Source organism: Talpa occidentalis, unplaced genomic scaffold, assembly GCF_014898055.3.
Source record: "Talpa occidentalis isolate TD23 unplaced genomic scaffold, MPIMG_talOcc4v2.1 talOcc4.9, whole genome shotgun sequence".
In the NCBI taxonomy this organism is placed as follows: domain Eukaryota; kingdom Metazoa; phylum Chordata; class Mammalia; order Eulipotyphla; family Talpidae; genus Talpa; species Talpa occidentalis.
Window position 1 is genome coordinate 53,963,161 of NW_023605305.1, and position 15,254 is coordinate 53,978,414.

The 15,254-nt window shown below is 31.6% G+C and overlaps 1 protein-coding gene across 17 annotated transcripts in view; it reads right to left on the reverse strand.

Annotated features, from left to right (window-relative positions):
• Window positions 1-15,254, reverse strand: part of LRRC7 (leucine rich repeat containing 7) — a 433,981-nt gene that overhangs the window by 215,240 nt on the left and 203,487 nt on the right. For all 17 annotated transcript variants that reach the window (XM_037499532.2, XM_037499531.2, XM_037499527.2 and 14 more), the window contains 2 exons: window positions 9,915-9,993; window positions 1,586-1,675 (listed from right to left, as the gene is read on the reverse strand). In XM_037499532.2, the coding sequence (XP_037355429.1) occupies window positions 1,586-1,675; window positions 9,915-9,993 (169 nt within the window). The remainder of the gene's footprint in view (window positions 1-1,585; window positions 1,676-9,914; window positions 9,994-15,254) is intronic.

A 15,254-nucleotide genomic window follows, 5' to 3' on the forward strand; every position in this document is an offset into this window, starting at 1 on the left:
AAATCAAGCAAATGCTGTTTTGAAGATCTGTATATTTTGAAAACTGCAATTATATGGTATTCACTGGTGTTTGATAACACAATTTGCAAAAGTAAGAGGACTTAGGAAATACGGGTATGCTTTCCATAGCTAAATAAAGCTGCTACATCTTAAGGGATATCATGATTCCATTGAGTTCTTAATGCCATGCACTGGCTTCTATTGACAGACAGGTGTAGCATCACAATCAGTCTATTTTTGAAAAATTTTAAAGAGATCACTTAGACAAATGAAGCTGACAATAAATTTAAAATGTCTTAACTTTTAACATACATCTTTTATCATTACAATAGCCAAGACATGGAAACAATCTAAGTGTCCATTGGCAGATGAATGGGTAAGGAAAATGCAGCACATATACAAAATTGACTATTATTCAATCAATAAAAAGAAGGAAAAACTGATATGCAACAACATGGATGGATCATAAGGGCATTATGCAATTAAAATAAGCCAGAAAGAGAAAGACAAATGCAGTGTGATCTCACTTGTATGAAGATTCAGGGAAAAAAAAAAGAAAGAAAAAAATATCATGGAAAAAGAGAAAAGATTTGAGGTTACCAGAGTCAGGGGTAGAAAGGTAGAGGAATGTGATAAAAGTTGTCAAAAGGCACAAAAATTCCAGGAATGCAATGCACAACATGATTATAGTTAACAATGCTGTATGGTATATTTGAAGGTTGCTAAAAGAGCAGATATTAAATGTTCTCATTACAAGGAAAAAAACATTTTTTTGTAATTATATGAGGTGATGGATGTTAATGGAACATACTGCGGTAATCCTTTCATAACACATTAAGTCAAGTCATTGTGCTATACATACACCTTAAACGTCTCAAATAATCCATAATTTTACTTCCAAGGGATATGTCTTTAATTGCATACATATTTATATTGTACTGTAAGCAATATGCTCTTAAACACAAATTATTATAGGAATTAAAAAATTTACTACATAAGATTACAAATTGTTACATAGGATAAGTATTTTTCATTGGCAGTTTGTTCCTTTGTGAATTGCTTATACATGTCAACCATTTTTTCCTCAGGCATCTTTATCTTCATCTTTATCTTCATATTCATTTTCTTTATGTATTAAGGGTTTAATTTGTGTTGCACATATGGTAGAGATATTTTCCCAGTTTATTGTCTTACATTAATTAAAAAATATTTTCTGATATTATTTTATTTTAAATGTATTTACGTAGTCAAATCTATCCATTTATGATATTACCCTTTGTTTTATGTTATAAGGTATTTCCCAAACTAAATTATATTTATGTGCATTTTTTTCCCCAGATCATTTCTGGTATTTTTTATATTTAACTACAATGTGTCTGGAATTTATTCAATTATTAATGTCATATAAAGACCTAATTTTACTTTATTTCTTGCAAAATGTTTCATTAATTAACATTGCCTCATTTATTGAATTTATTAACCTATCTTTAATTACAAAGGACACTTGAAACTTCACTCACTGGTGCTGATAAAGTATTTAGCTAAAGTGACATGCAATTGCAACATTTAAATTTCTTATTCTTACCTTCCAAAATTAGCTGGAAGGAATTCAAGAAAGGCGTCATTCAGGTAGAGCTGGGTCAGGTTTAGAAGCTGTGTGAAACCATCAGGGAGTCTAGAAAGGAGTTAAAGGTTTAGTCAGTGCATCGATGTTGCCATAGAAACAGAACAAAAATATATATCTCTAAGGAGAAAAAATAGACGTGTAATACATTTTTCAACCCTCTTTTGGTATCATAATAATAGAAGAATTTATTGAGCATGTTGTTACAGTTTGAAAATTTTGCCCGTTATTAAAATAAATGGCATCATCCACCTCTATGCTGCTCTCCTATGCTGAAATTTATGTTTCTGTCAAAGTCGGCAACATCATCTCTTACTATTGTCCTAACCTTAGGCACACTAGCAAAATATTTTTAATAAAAATTTCAAGTTGTATGATATGCCTTGTAAAATTTAATTTAATGTTTTTTTCTCAATAGAATATTCACATTTATAGCTAGGTAAAGGATATCAGCTTACTCTTTCATGTAATCATTAAAATTTGTCTTATTTGTTACAATGACTAAAGCTGCCCAATATGAAAGCGGAAGAGTATTTTGCCCCTTTAACTCATAATTTCTTTAATACACACTCACCATGTGCATTATAATTCAGATAGGTCCAGTTACATTCACTAAAAATAAGCAAGAACATTGAAACAATACCTAAACAGAATGATAAAGGCTTTAAGTGGCACTAAAAGAGTTGAGGAAATATCCTTTGGGGAGATTCTACCAGTTAGATGAAATAATCACTTGAAATATTTAAATATTTCCACCAAAAAGATTTAACTGAAGAAGTTTACAGGAGATTTTTTCTTAGTAGGATATTACTTTTTCTCTATAATTATAATTCTCTTTAAGTATATTAATGCTCTTATCTATGGACTACACAGGACTATACTCCTTTACAACATGCTTCTAAATAGCGTTCAAATTCACCCTATCTTCAAATTACAGCCAATCTTCCTCCTTACATTTACTGACAAAACTATTTAAAGAGCTGCTTATATATATTCCTTTTTACTGTTTCTCAAGCCTTTGTCTTCTGGCGGCTATCCCAGCTCTATTACTGAAACTGCACTAGCCATAACCTCCAATGACCTCTTAAGTCCCAAATCCTTTAAGTTCATTTCATTTGCTTCCCACACTGCCTAGCAACAGTTGCCATCATTGACTACTCTCTCCTTTTTGCCTTCTAATACACCATTTCTCCTGCTTCTCCTCCTACTCTTATGACATTGTGTCTGAATTTCATTACGAGTTTTCTCTTCCTCTGCCCAATATTTTGCCATGAAATGTTTTATACTAATAAAGGATGATATATGCACCCACGATGCAATTTAATAAGAAGAGCCAGTACCTTTAAAACCCTCTGATGTCCCTCCTTGATTACATCTTCCTATATTTCCCACAAATTGCTGAATGATATTTACCATTCTGCCTTTTGGAGTTTTTCTACATCTATTTGAATTCCAAAAAATTCTCATTGGCTCTGAATGAATTTGAACATAATACTAAATCACATATGAACACTTTCCTGAGATTTTTAAAAATTAGCATTAGATTTGTAAAATTCATCCACTTTGACGTACATGACTGATCACTGCAGCATATTGTTGTATGAATATCCCACAATTTATTATTCTCCTTCTAATGCACACCATAGTTGTTTCAAGATTTATTTCTCCCATTACCAACATTGCTTCTGTGAATATTCCTGATATAAAATAAATTATTTAAGTTACATCGTTGGTTACAATTAATGTTTTTCAGGAAAAGTCTTCACTAACGACAAGCAGGAGTATAAACACCTCAGCTCCCTCACCCATTGTGCTTAAAAACTGATGTGTTTTATTTTGTTCCCTGGTATTCTCTAAGGTCCAGAGATTCATACTAACATATCTACTCAGAGATCTATCATAACATGCAAGTGTTTCCTGAAACCCTCTCTTAAATACACTGCTAGAATTCTTTTCTGAACATCTGCTTCTGCAGAATCCAAACTGAACATAATTACTATCTCACATCAATTTGTAGAAACTCTTATATACTCTTCGAATATTAATCTTACGTTTATTACGTTTGCTGCAAATATCTAATTTCAGTTCGCATTTTGGAATGGAATTGTTTGGAAATGGCTTTGTAGATTATGTCTACATAAATTTGCTCTTAAAAATTAGCAGAATTCATAAAATTATATATATGTGTAGATTTCCATTGACGCACACCTGAAACTTACATGATGTTATACTGCACGGTTATTTCAATAGAAAATAAAGGACAAAAAAGGCAAAGAAGCACAAGGGGTTTTATAATGCATTGACAAGACTTTACCTGATGTTGATGACAAAAAGAAGATGAGTTCTAGAGGAAATGCTTTATATGAAAGTATTAGAGTTATGATCGAAAATATCAATATAGGCGGGAGTTAGAGGGGAATGAATACTGGACCTAAAGGTTTGAACTTTATGCTATGTGATTTAAAAAATCACATTAGAGATCACTGTTTTTCTCTTTGTTTGCCTCTGGTTCAATGGTTTAGAGGTCATGTCTTGATTGCATGACAGTTTTTATGATAATGGCACAGAAGCGCAATAGATTTCTATCCAAATTTAACTACTATCTTACTGTAATATCCTTTTGATTTCAATAGTCATTAAAAAAGGAATCATTTATGACTTCTTAAAAAGGAAGCTTAATTCATGTGAAATGAGAAGAATATAAAACCTTTGATCTGATCATTTACTTCAACATGGTAACTATTCATAAGTAAAAGAGCTTATCAATACTAATTTTCTTGCTATAGTGACAGTTTGAACTGCATAGCTTTCATTAGTAGACTATTCTACATATGTAAGCTCTAAATGGTATTTTATTAGTTCTTTGATCAAAAAATATTTCTTTAGTGCTGCTTCTCTAGCAAAGTGTATGCCATATGAAAATGTTGCTTGTTATATAGAACACTTCTTTGAGGATTTAAGACTTGACATATTTTGCAGAACCAACTGCAAAATTGGACTGCCAAAAATAAGTTACATAAAAAAACCAGAAAACAAAAACCAGGTTTTTCAGCCTGATTATAAACAAAGATGTTTTTACATTTTATACTGAAATTCTTCTTTAAAATGTAAAATGAAGGGTATTAAGTGATATGTCTTACATAATAGCATGTGTACTTTTACATCAATTTCCTTCAACAAATTTATTGAGTTATGACTCTGCACTTAGATTCAAAATTGGTGCCTTTTCCTCACTTTCCCTATAGGATGCCATGTATAGATTTAGCAAAATTCTTATAGCAATGGTTTGTAAAATACCGGGTGTTATCTGTTTCAGAAAGAAATATAATTTCCTTGAGGAATGGATTTTTTCATTTACTCAATATTCTAGTATTGTATTTTGAAAACATATCATTTGACAAATATATAAAGTCAGTAGGTCTGATAAAGAAGATATTCAACTTAATTTATTATCAATTTTATGGTTCATTTTGTAGCTGGTAACAGAGACAGTGTTCCTACTTGTCAATATTGCCATTTCCAGAGGAATATACAAGTTGCTATGAGGGGAAATATATTTCCTAGCAAGGTAGATAAACTTGATGAAGATGACAATCACAAACTATTCAATGAAACCCAGCATTTCACACTAAATAAAGGATCGCTCAATGCTGAAATGATTTTACTATCACAAAGTAACTGATGCTTTTCCACTACTGACTGGTTTATTTAGAAATTTAGGGCATAAATGTTCTATACATATACTGGTAAATCTCTCTCTACTAATCATTTTCTTTTATTACTGCTTAAATTAAAAGTAGCATATTCAAACTATACAAAGAAAGTATAATAATAGAACCAGACACCAAAATGGTTTAGTGGTTGAGAAGTGAGCATTGATGTCAGAGAAATTAGGTTTGAAGAGTTCTTTCACTATTTTATCTCTGCAACCTTTACAAATTATTTAATTTTTATAAGATTCATTTTCTTTATTTATAAATTATACTAATATTCACTTCTCAGAATTGCTCCAATAATTAAATGACTATCTACCCTATGGTAAGACTTCAGTAAATGGAAGCAAATGTATTACTTTACTTTGGTATTGTTTCTTCTGTGATCTTTCAGTATTATCTAGAATACTAATTTAAATACTTTTCTAATGCTAATTTCATTGTTGAAAAAGACAAATTAAGATTGGTTGCAGATATCTTGGTTTTCAACATTTTTCTTTCCTAATTGCATTTACTTTAGAAGTAAAATGAAAACATATTACAAGGATCTGCCCTCTAATAGAACAGCTAAACCAAATTGAAATACAGGTTTTATACCCTGTGATTAAGAAGCTAATGTAAAAATCTATAATTCAAAAGTATTTTACATGTGAATATTTCCATTTATACAGCTTAAAATATGAAATTAGTATAACAAGATAAAACATTTGGAAAATAAGGAAAGAAATATTGCTCATAATTCTAACTTCTTAATACAACCGCTATTAAAATTTCATGCATTTCTTTCTCATCTAATTTCCTAGTGTTTTAATAACATTGCAAACTTTTATTATGATGTATCCCTCTACTTTGTATTTGTTTTCAATTTTTTATATACCTAGAATGATGACCTTATCTATCATTCAAACCAGGACATTTTTAAGAGTTAAAAGGGAGCTATTATTAGTCATGCTACATCAAGAGGTGTAAACTGGGATGACTTGAGCAAACAGAGACATATGGTCACCCTATATATAGTCTTCCTATCCACATTGTAGATGTACCATCATTACTGCCAATTTCCTTACTGTTGAACATAAAGAATGTTTCAAATTTTTCAAAATATATCTTTTAATTTAAATCAAATTCAAAATGCTTCTTCAGAATTGCTGAAATATGGTGAAAGGGAACCAGGAATTCAAATATTATCTTCATGTGTTTCCATATTTACCTACTTCATATGGTTATTGAAAATGAAAATGAAACATATATCTAAAAGCCTGAGATATCACAGGTTTTCAATAAATTGTTCCATGCTTTTCTCACCAAGTCGTGTTATTTTCAACTTTATTCTTTATTCAAAACTAAAACTAAGACAACACCCAAAATTATAACTTGATATTACAGGGTTACTAATTTGTAGATTTCTGAGGGCAAAGAAAAGGAACAGAAAAGCAGTACAGAAAAATCACTGAAACTCAAATTTAGTTTTTAAAAAAAATAAAGTTGATAAATCTCTACCCACATTGATCAAGTAAATTATAAAAATGAGATGCCAATAAGTTTGAAAGCTTATATGAAATGTACAAATTCCTGAAAAACACAAACTACCAAAGATCACTCAAGAAAAAAAAATTAAATAGCTCTGTCACTATCATGGAGATTAAATTTATAGGAACAAGGAATACATACCACAAAAACTTTATACATTATAAGACTTCACTTTGAAAATCACAATTTATAGAAAATATTATAGACTAAGAGCAAATATTTGTCTGCAAATATTTGTTAAAGGACTTTTAGTCTTTAAGGCATTTTTATAAGTCAATAATAAAAAAATAAGTCAATAAAAAATGGACAATTTGAACCTTTACCAATGAAGCAATACAAATCATCAATAAGTACATGGAAAGAGACTAATTTGACATTAAAAATATCAATATAACTTAAAACTACAATGAGTTAGCATAATGAGATTCCACGTCTACTGGGCAGGTTAAAACAGAAAAAAATAAGCACTGAAAATACTAACTTCTGATAAAAATTAAACTCTAAAAAACTGCTGTGGAGAATGCACAATGGAATAAGCCATTTTGGGAAATGTAGCAGAAATGAAACATATGCTTACACAAATACCTGCATAAATGTTTAAACCAAATTTTTCATAATGTCCCATAGTTTGAAAAAACCCCTTAAATGTCTATAAACTGGTAAACAGATAACCAAATTGAGGTATATCATTATAATGGAATATTACCCAGAAATAAAAAAGCAATGTAATACTGATTCTTGAAATGGTATGGATAAATCTCAAAATCACTGTGTTAAGGAAAAGAAATCAGAAACAAAAGTATGATGCCATGTCCATGGCATTTTGGAGAAGGCGAAACTATGAAGACAGCAGTCATGATCAGTGGATGATTAGGGTGAAGGAACTTTTGGGGATTGATGGAACTGGAATATATCTTGATTATGGTGATGGTTTCAGAACTGTATATATACTTGTCAAAATTCACTTCATCATATATCTGAAAGAGTGAATTATATATATACAGTATATATAAGTTCTATCTTTTTAAAAAAACACTTTAAAATTAGTGTACTATTTAGATTTAGATTTCTATCAAGTAATTTTTTAAATGAATTTCCAAACTGGTTAATGTTTTTGGTGTTAGGCATTTTTTTAAAATAAAGTAGGTCAGGGCCTCCCGGGTGGCACAGCGTTGAGTGCTGGGCTGCGAAGCTGCCCGCAGCCTCTGCAGCGCTGGTATGATCCCCGGCCGCCCCCGGGGCGAGGGTCCCACATGGCACGCAGACCTCTCCTGACTCGCCCACTGCTCCCCTCTGCAGTGTACTTCAGTCTTTCTGCCTGTTCTGTTCCCCGCTCTGGCTCTGGTGAATTCTCTCACTGTACCCAGTGCTTGTATAAATAAATAAATCTTTAAAAAATAAATTTAAAAAAATCTTATAAAATAAAATAAAGTAGGTCATATCCATTCATTTTTAATAAGCATATGAAAGGAATTTAGGAACAATATTTATCTTTTAAAAATTGAAGTATATGGAAGGAATTTTAAAAATATTGTCAATGAAACTTAAGCTTCTTAAAAATGTAATTTATTATCTAATTTTGACTTCCAAGGATTCTTAAATAAGATGAGCTATTAGGATTAAAGAACAAAAATTGAAAAAATTCATTATCTTCCCTGGATTATGAAGCAAGTCAAAAACACAGCTGTATTCTTGATGTGAGAACTTAAGAACTGTATTTCTTTGTGGAGAAAACTGCATTTTGGTCTAAGTGTTCTGAAAAACACTTTAACAATGTTCCCCCCTCCCTCCTGTTACTATCATTTTCTACTTTTGAGGGAGATACAAATGTTTGTGTCTTTCAAACATTTGAATTCATGTTCTACACTTTCTACCAAACGTTCTCAAGTTAATTTCAAAAGCCATTCACTAAAAGATCCATCCACACTTGATTACATTCTTTTACATTCTATCCATTCCCACTCTTACTTACATCTCTTATGACTTACAGAGAAACAATTCTCATTCTGAGGGGCTCTTGTAAAAATTTCCCTTCAAATTCCCTTTGATAAATTTCCTTCTGTTTTCTAAAAACACTTCATTCATTAAATGCCTTACCAAAGAATATCAGTTTCTCTTAGTCTCCCCAACTTCATGTAGACAAAGGATTGAGGGGTTTTCCTCAAATTTACCAGTTTTGTATAATTAAAATGCCAGTCATAGTCTGAAACTCATTATTTGCATCCCAATACCTCTGATTTGTTTCAGTGTCCTCCTACTATTATTGTAACAGTCAATAAATAGTCTGTCTAGATTTTATTGCCTTTTCCATTGTTAAGTGACTTTACCATCAGGTTCTTATGTCACCCAATCCATTCACTTTGTGGTTTCTTGACCTATTTGATTCTACAGTCCCCTCTATCACTGTGACATCATGGAAATTCACCAACATGGTCACATGGTGGGTCACTTTTCCACCAACAGCTATCAACTACACATATCCCTTTTCTCACCATAGCATCTTTATCATACACATCTTTTGTTCTGCTATTCTCAAAAGGATTGTCTTTTTGTTCTTCCTGTGACTCCTGGTATGCTAATACTCCTTATTTCTAGTCATGTTTAATTTCTTTTCCAGCATGAACTATGTGATTAGCTATTTTCATTCACCTTTAAATACTTTTAAACTTGTGTACTTTCTTGAACTTTCTTAAACTTTTATGAAGTCCTTGATGCTAAATTTCTACCATGATGATAAATATTATCTGTTTCCTTAGTTTTGACTCTCTTCCATGGAATGATACTTGAGAGCTATAGAAAAATGATGACATCATTGACTCAAAGTTATGCAATCTTGTGCCAATTAGGCCCTCGTTATTATTCAGTAATGATTTTAATCATCTTCTATTGAACTATTCTGACTTAATTGTTTCTTTTCCATCATTCTATTAAATTGAATGCTAGTGCAAACTTTTAAAGTTCATTTAACATGCATATTTCCTTCCTCTGGATTAATGATGATCTAATGGAAATATGAATAAAAATAAAATTCAATCACTCATACTTACTTAGAAATGGGATTGACACTGGCTTCAATAATTGTTAAACACTTACAGCACTTTATGTTTTCTGGAAATTCTTGTACACCTGAAATATGAAGAAAAAAATATGAAAATGTTCAGCAAAAATTCCTTACTATATAGTACTATTAAGAATAATTAATTAAAACTATCAATCAATACACAGTAGAAACACCATAAGGATAATCTTCTAGTAATATAATGATATTAGTGTGATGTAATATAAACATACATTTAAAAATAAAATTTGAAACCTGAATATTTTAAAAGGACAGTTAGAAACTGGATATAAGATTGAGGACAATTATGTATTTGACAAATAAACAGCATAGATTATTTAGTTATGACGCCACTACTGGGGAAATTGGCAAATATAAAGAAAACAGGAGATAAAGTCTTTGCTTCCTTTTTATAAATTGGGAAGATTGAACTTATATATATGAAAAATACCTCTGATGCCTCACAAACTTACAGATCTCTCCAAACTACTATGGGGCTCTAACAAATTTTATGCATCTCTTTCTTGCTGGCTGCACAAAGTCTAGCTGCATCTGCCTGCAAGTGTGAGGAGGTGAGCAGCTTTTCCTCAGGTTGTCCTGGAGTCTCTGAGGTAGCCAGCTTGGCTCATTGCCTTTGGAGAATTGCTCTTCTGTTGCCACAGCTGTGCAGTTGGCTATGTGACAGAAAATCACAGATTTTTCTATGAAACTGAAAATCAGTAAGCCACTAACTGAGTTGGTAAATGTGAGGGTCAGAAGAATAAAAGGAGAGCATTTCAATAAATTGATATAAATGAAGCAAATACACTTGGCTCTACAAATGTTAGACTATAGCTATATGTAGTCATTCCTATATGCCTGCAGTACTACCTGCTCTCAACTTTTGAACCTATTAAGGATGCAAACATTTCCACTAAGTATGAGTCCTCTGCAGTACTTTCTATCTGACAGAGGATGAGGAAAATTTTGTGGCAAGATTTAGTAGAATTTTTTTGATGATAAATTTTCCAGAAAGAAAACTGCAGTTTTCCAGATTCATTTGACCTAGACCACCACATCCAGCAGCACCAGAAGCCCTGTGAATCAGCAGGAGGGTAGCCAAATCCAAGACACAGAAAAGTATGGGTATGAAAGAGGTTATGGGGATATTTCTCACTCCATTTCTCCCAATGTGAAATTTCACAAGAAAATATGATGTTCTACCATTATTGTTGAATAACTCTGGTATCTTAATAAGAACCCAAGAAAGCTCAGGCGTTCCATTATGTATGAATTCAATGAGAATGTTCATTTCACTTTTTGAAAAGGCCATAACACCTAGAGCTGCCCTCATTAATTAAACATTAACAAAATGGCAAAGAAGTCAATAAACTACTGTTTGAGCTATTCTCCTCATTTCCCCATAGTTTTCATATTTATTTGGATATCTGCAACCAACAGGAGTGCAAAAGTTCTTCTTTTAGCTTTTTTTGTTTAATCACCAATATGGGCTCATTATATGCTAGGGTGTCTTATCACTAATATTCATAGATTCTGCCTTGGGATAATTTTTTTCCCCATAAATTATGTGTAAGCCAGGACATGAGAGTAGAAATAAATTTAAATACATGTTTAAGGAAATTCTGTATCTCTTTATCTTCAACTGTAAGTGGAATTTCCTATGTCATGAAAATGTTGCATTATTTGTTAAAAAACTTAGATTATGTTGTTTACAGTTTAAGTTTAAAACTGTTCAGAACAGAATCTGTTGGATTGAAATGGAATTCAAACTTTTTCATGTACTTGTTGGGTAATACCTGCACATCATTTAAGTATTCAGAAGCTTAGTTTACTATTCTGAGAAATAGTGACTATGTGAAGTTAGATGAGAGAATAATAGTGAAGACTGAAAGATATAAAATTGTATAAAATAGTGCATAAACATTACCACTTATTATTGCATAGCAATAAATAGAAGCAAATAGTGTCATTCAACAAAAAATCAAACATGTCAAAATAGCTGGTCTGAAATAACAATTTGCAAAATACCTAAGAAAGCACAACAAATAAGGTAAAAATTAGTGTGCCGAAAGACTGTCCCAGTAACTAATCATCATTTTGGCTGAGATAAATGTTCTTGCAGGTGGAAACTAAATAAATAAAACAGGTATACAAATTTATGATGGATATTTATGAATTATATATGAAAATGTAAAAGATCAATAAATATATATAACTAATATTTTTCTATTTCTGCTGAGGTCTTCATAGATATCTTAATTAGTTTACCACATATAGTTGTAAACTAAAATTAACAATTAAAGGTGTACCCCTCTCCCTGGCCTCAAATGAGAGAGGTGCAAGCTAAAGACAGAAGACATCCGTGGACTGACCTGGTGAAGACGCAGTGTCAGCAACAACAAAAAGTTGTTTCCAAGAAAATAAACAACTTCAAAAAGGACAAACTTTAAGGTTTGTGGCCTTGCTAAAACCCCCAGTTCCCAGAAGATAATATTCTCAAAAGGGTAAATTTTTAACAACTCCCCCACTTTGCTTTCCTCATATACAGAGAGAATCAAATAGATAAATTAATTGGATAGCTCACCAAATTTTCTCCTTAAGTCCTTGAAATGTAAAATTATTCCCTTGCAGACTGCATAAAATTCTCATTGTGAGGCTCAGAATAAGAATAGCTTTTCCAGAGCATCTGGATGCTGTATCTGGGCTCTAGTTCTCCACTGTAATTCTTTAATAAACTCACTTACTTATGTCTGGGTCAATTTACATAAGTCAATATACTAATATGTGGGTCCTAGAATTTAAGACAAACTCTGCAGCATATCGTTAACTCAATGTTCAGTCTAAACATGGGGGTGGAGAAGACAGCATAGTAGTTAAGAGCACAGATTAGAAGGGTGTCTAAATAGGTATATAATCTTAGGTAGATAGTCTAATAATTGACCATCACTTACTCATTTCTTGCCTAATTTAAGGCACTCTGAGTATGAGATGGTAAAGTGTAAAGTACTTACTATCATATCAGATACTAAATAAGTGCCCAATAAACACTAGATAAAATTCATGTATTAATAGGAAGTAACTTCTGTAGGTCACTCTGTAAAATAATTCTCTTAATAATACTGTGAGGAAGATGCATTGGGCTATATTACTTTCATTCTATGGATGAAGAATCACACATTCACTAAGATTAGGTGACTTATTTAAAATACCAAGTGGGTATTATAGATGACAATGCGTATAGGTAGGATTTAATTCAATTTTTAAACATGACATCTTTTGTTCCTTATTCCTTCTATTGTGCTACTTTTAAGATTATGGTAGATTTGACTATAAAATTCACAGCCAATTTTTGAGAATGATCTGTCTTTTCTTCTGAAATATAATATTTTAAATTTATAAAAAGATCATACACTTTATAAGTGCATTTATTTATCAATAGACATATTTTCTAAAATGGAATATATTTTGATTTTCAAATGTATTCATCCAGTAATAGAGACAGACATCCTTCATTTTAATAGTATGTTTTATTTAAAATATTTTTATCTGCAGTTAACTTAGAAACTACACAGTTTGTAAATAACACAACTCAAATTTTAATCCCCATTTTTGCAGTTGAGACATCAAGTGAACTTTTTAAACAGGTCCATAAGGAATTCTATCATAAGGGAATGAAGAATTCACTTTTTTTCTGGTATATCTGAAGATGCAAGCTTAGTATATTTAGACTAGATTTAAACTTAGATTGAATAATCAATACAGACTGTACTCTAAAATAATTACATGGAAAGAATGTGTTTTATAGGCAAAATGCTATGTTCAGTTTTAAAAATGGACTATTACTCTACTCACAAATAGCACCTGACATCAATATATGTTTATTCTTCTAAATTAAGACATGTGTTAATATTTCCCCAATATGTTCACAAAATGTATTTTGAATATGTTCACAGGAGTACTGGCAAATGAGAAATGACATTCCTGCATTTTGAACTTAAAACTAAGATGAAACAAAGCTTTTAATTGTAATGGAATTAAATTTGCATCAACAGAATACTAATATCTTGAAGTAGAAAAGATATAACAGACAACTTTATCTTATTGTTTTCTTTGCCTTTTTCCTTTCTAAAAGTTATGTTGAAAAGTTCCTGCTCAACATTTAATTATTCAAAAACCATAACAATTTGTGGGTTATTCATTCTTGTTCTCTTTCATGCTGCCTCCATTTCACAGCTCAGTCATTCTTACATCAGATAATGTGAAAAAGAAGAGAAAACAGGAGATTCTGAAATCAGTCAAATGTGATCTTTAGTGACTAGCATGGAATAAATTGAAAGACATGGCTAAATTTAGGTTTTAGTGTATTTGACTGAATGTTTTACTTGGATCACTTTGTCTATTATTAACCAACAACCAAGTCTTGACAGAAGTGTCTTAAACCTATAAATGATAGAGTTTTCAACTTTATTTAATCATAAAAAAGGTTGTTAGTTTCAAAATAAAAGCTAAAACTAAAGCAAACCAAAACAAAATGTTGGCTTATGATTTAAGTTGGTTTTATATTTATATTAAAATATGAAAGCACATGTTTCCCCAACTCAATAAATGCATATGAAATTGAAATGTAGTAAATAATCTGTCATTATAAAACAGAATAGCAATAGCAATAACTATATTGAGTTTTGTAATCAGAAATGGAATTCACTTAAAATAACAACCTAACTATAAGACATTTTTAATCTCACTTTCTGAATATATTCATTAGTATTTAATGTTACAATTTTTACCTGGACTCATTTACTATCTCAGTTAATTCCTAGGTCTTATCATCATCCATATAGATATATTTAAATTCTATTATCTCGGGCCTCCCTGGTGGCGCAGCGGTTGAGCGCTGGGTTGCGAAGCTGCCCACGGCCTCTGCGGCACCTGTTCGATCCCCGGCTGCTTCCCAGCCACTAGAGGAGGGGCCCACATGGCGCGCAGAACTCTCCTGCCACCCGCTGCTCCCCTCAGCAGTGTACTTCTCTCCTTCTGCCTGCTCTGCTCTCCGCTCTGGCTCTGGTGAATTCTCTCACTCTCCCACGCTTCTGACTGTACCCAGTGCATGTATAAACAAAACAAACAAACAAATAAAGAAAGAAAGAAAACATGCCTCTATAAAAAAAAATGTTAAAAAAAAGAAGAAATAAATTCTATCATCTCTATGAAAATGTATTCAAGAGTCCATGATTCTTTTTTTTTAACTATTAATTTATTTATGCATACAAGAACTAGGGTGGAGACCAGAGGTGCTTGGGGGTGAGAGGATTCACCAGAGACAGGCAGA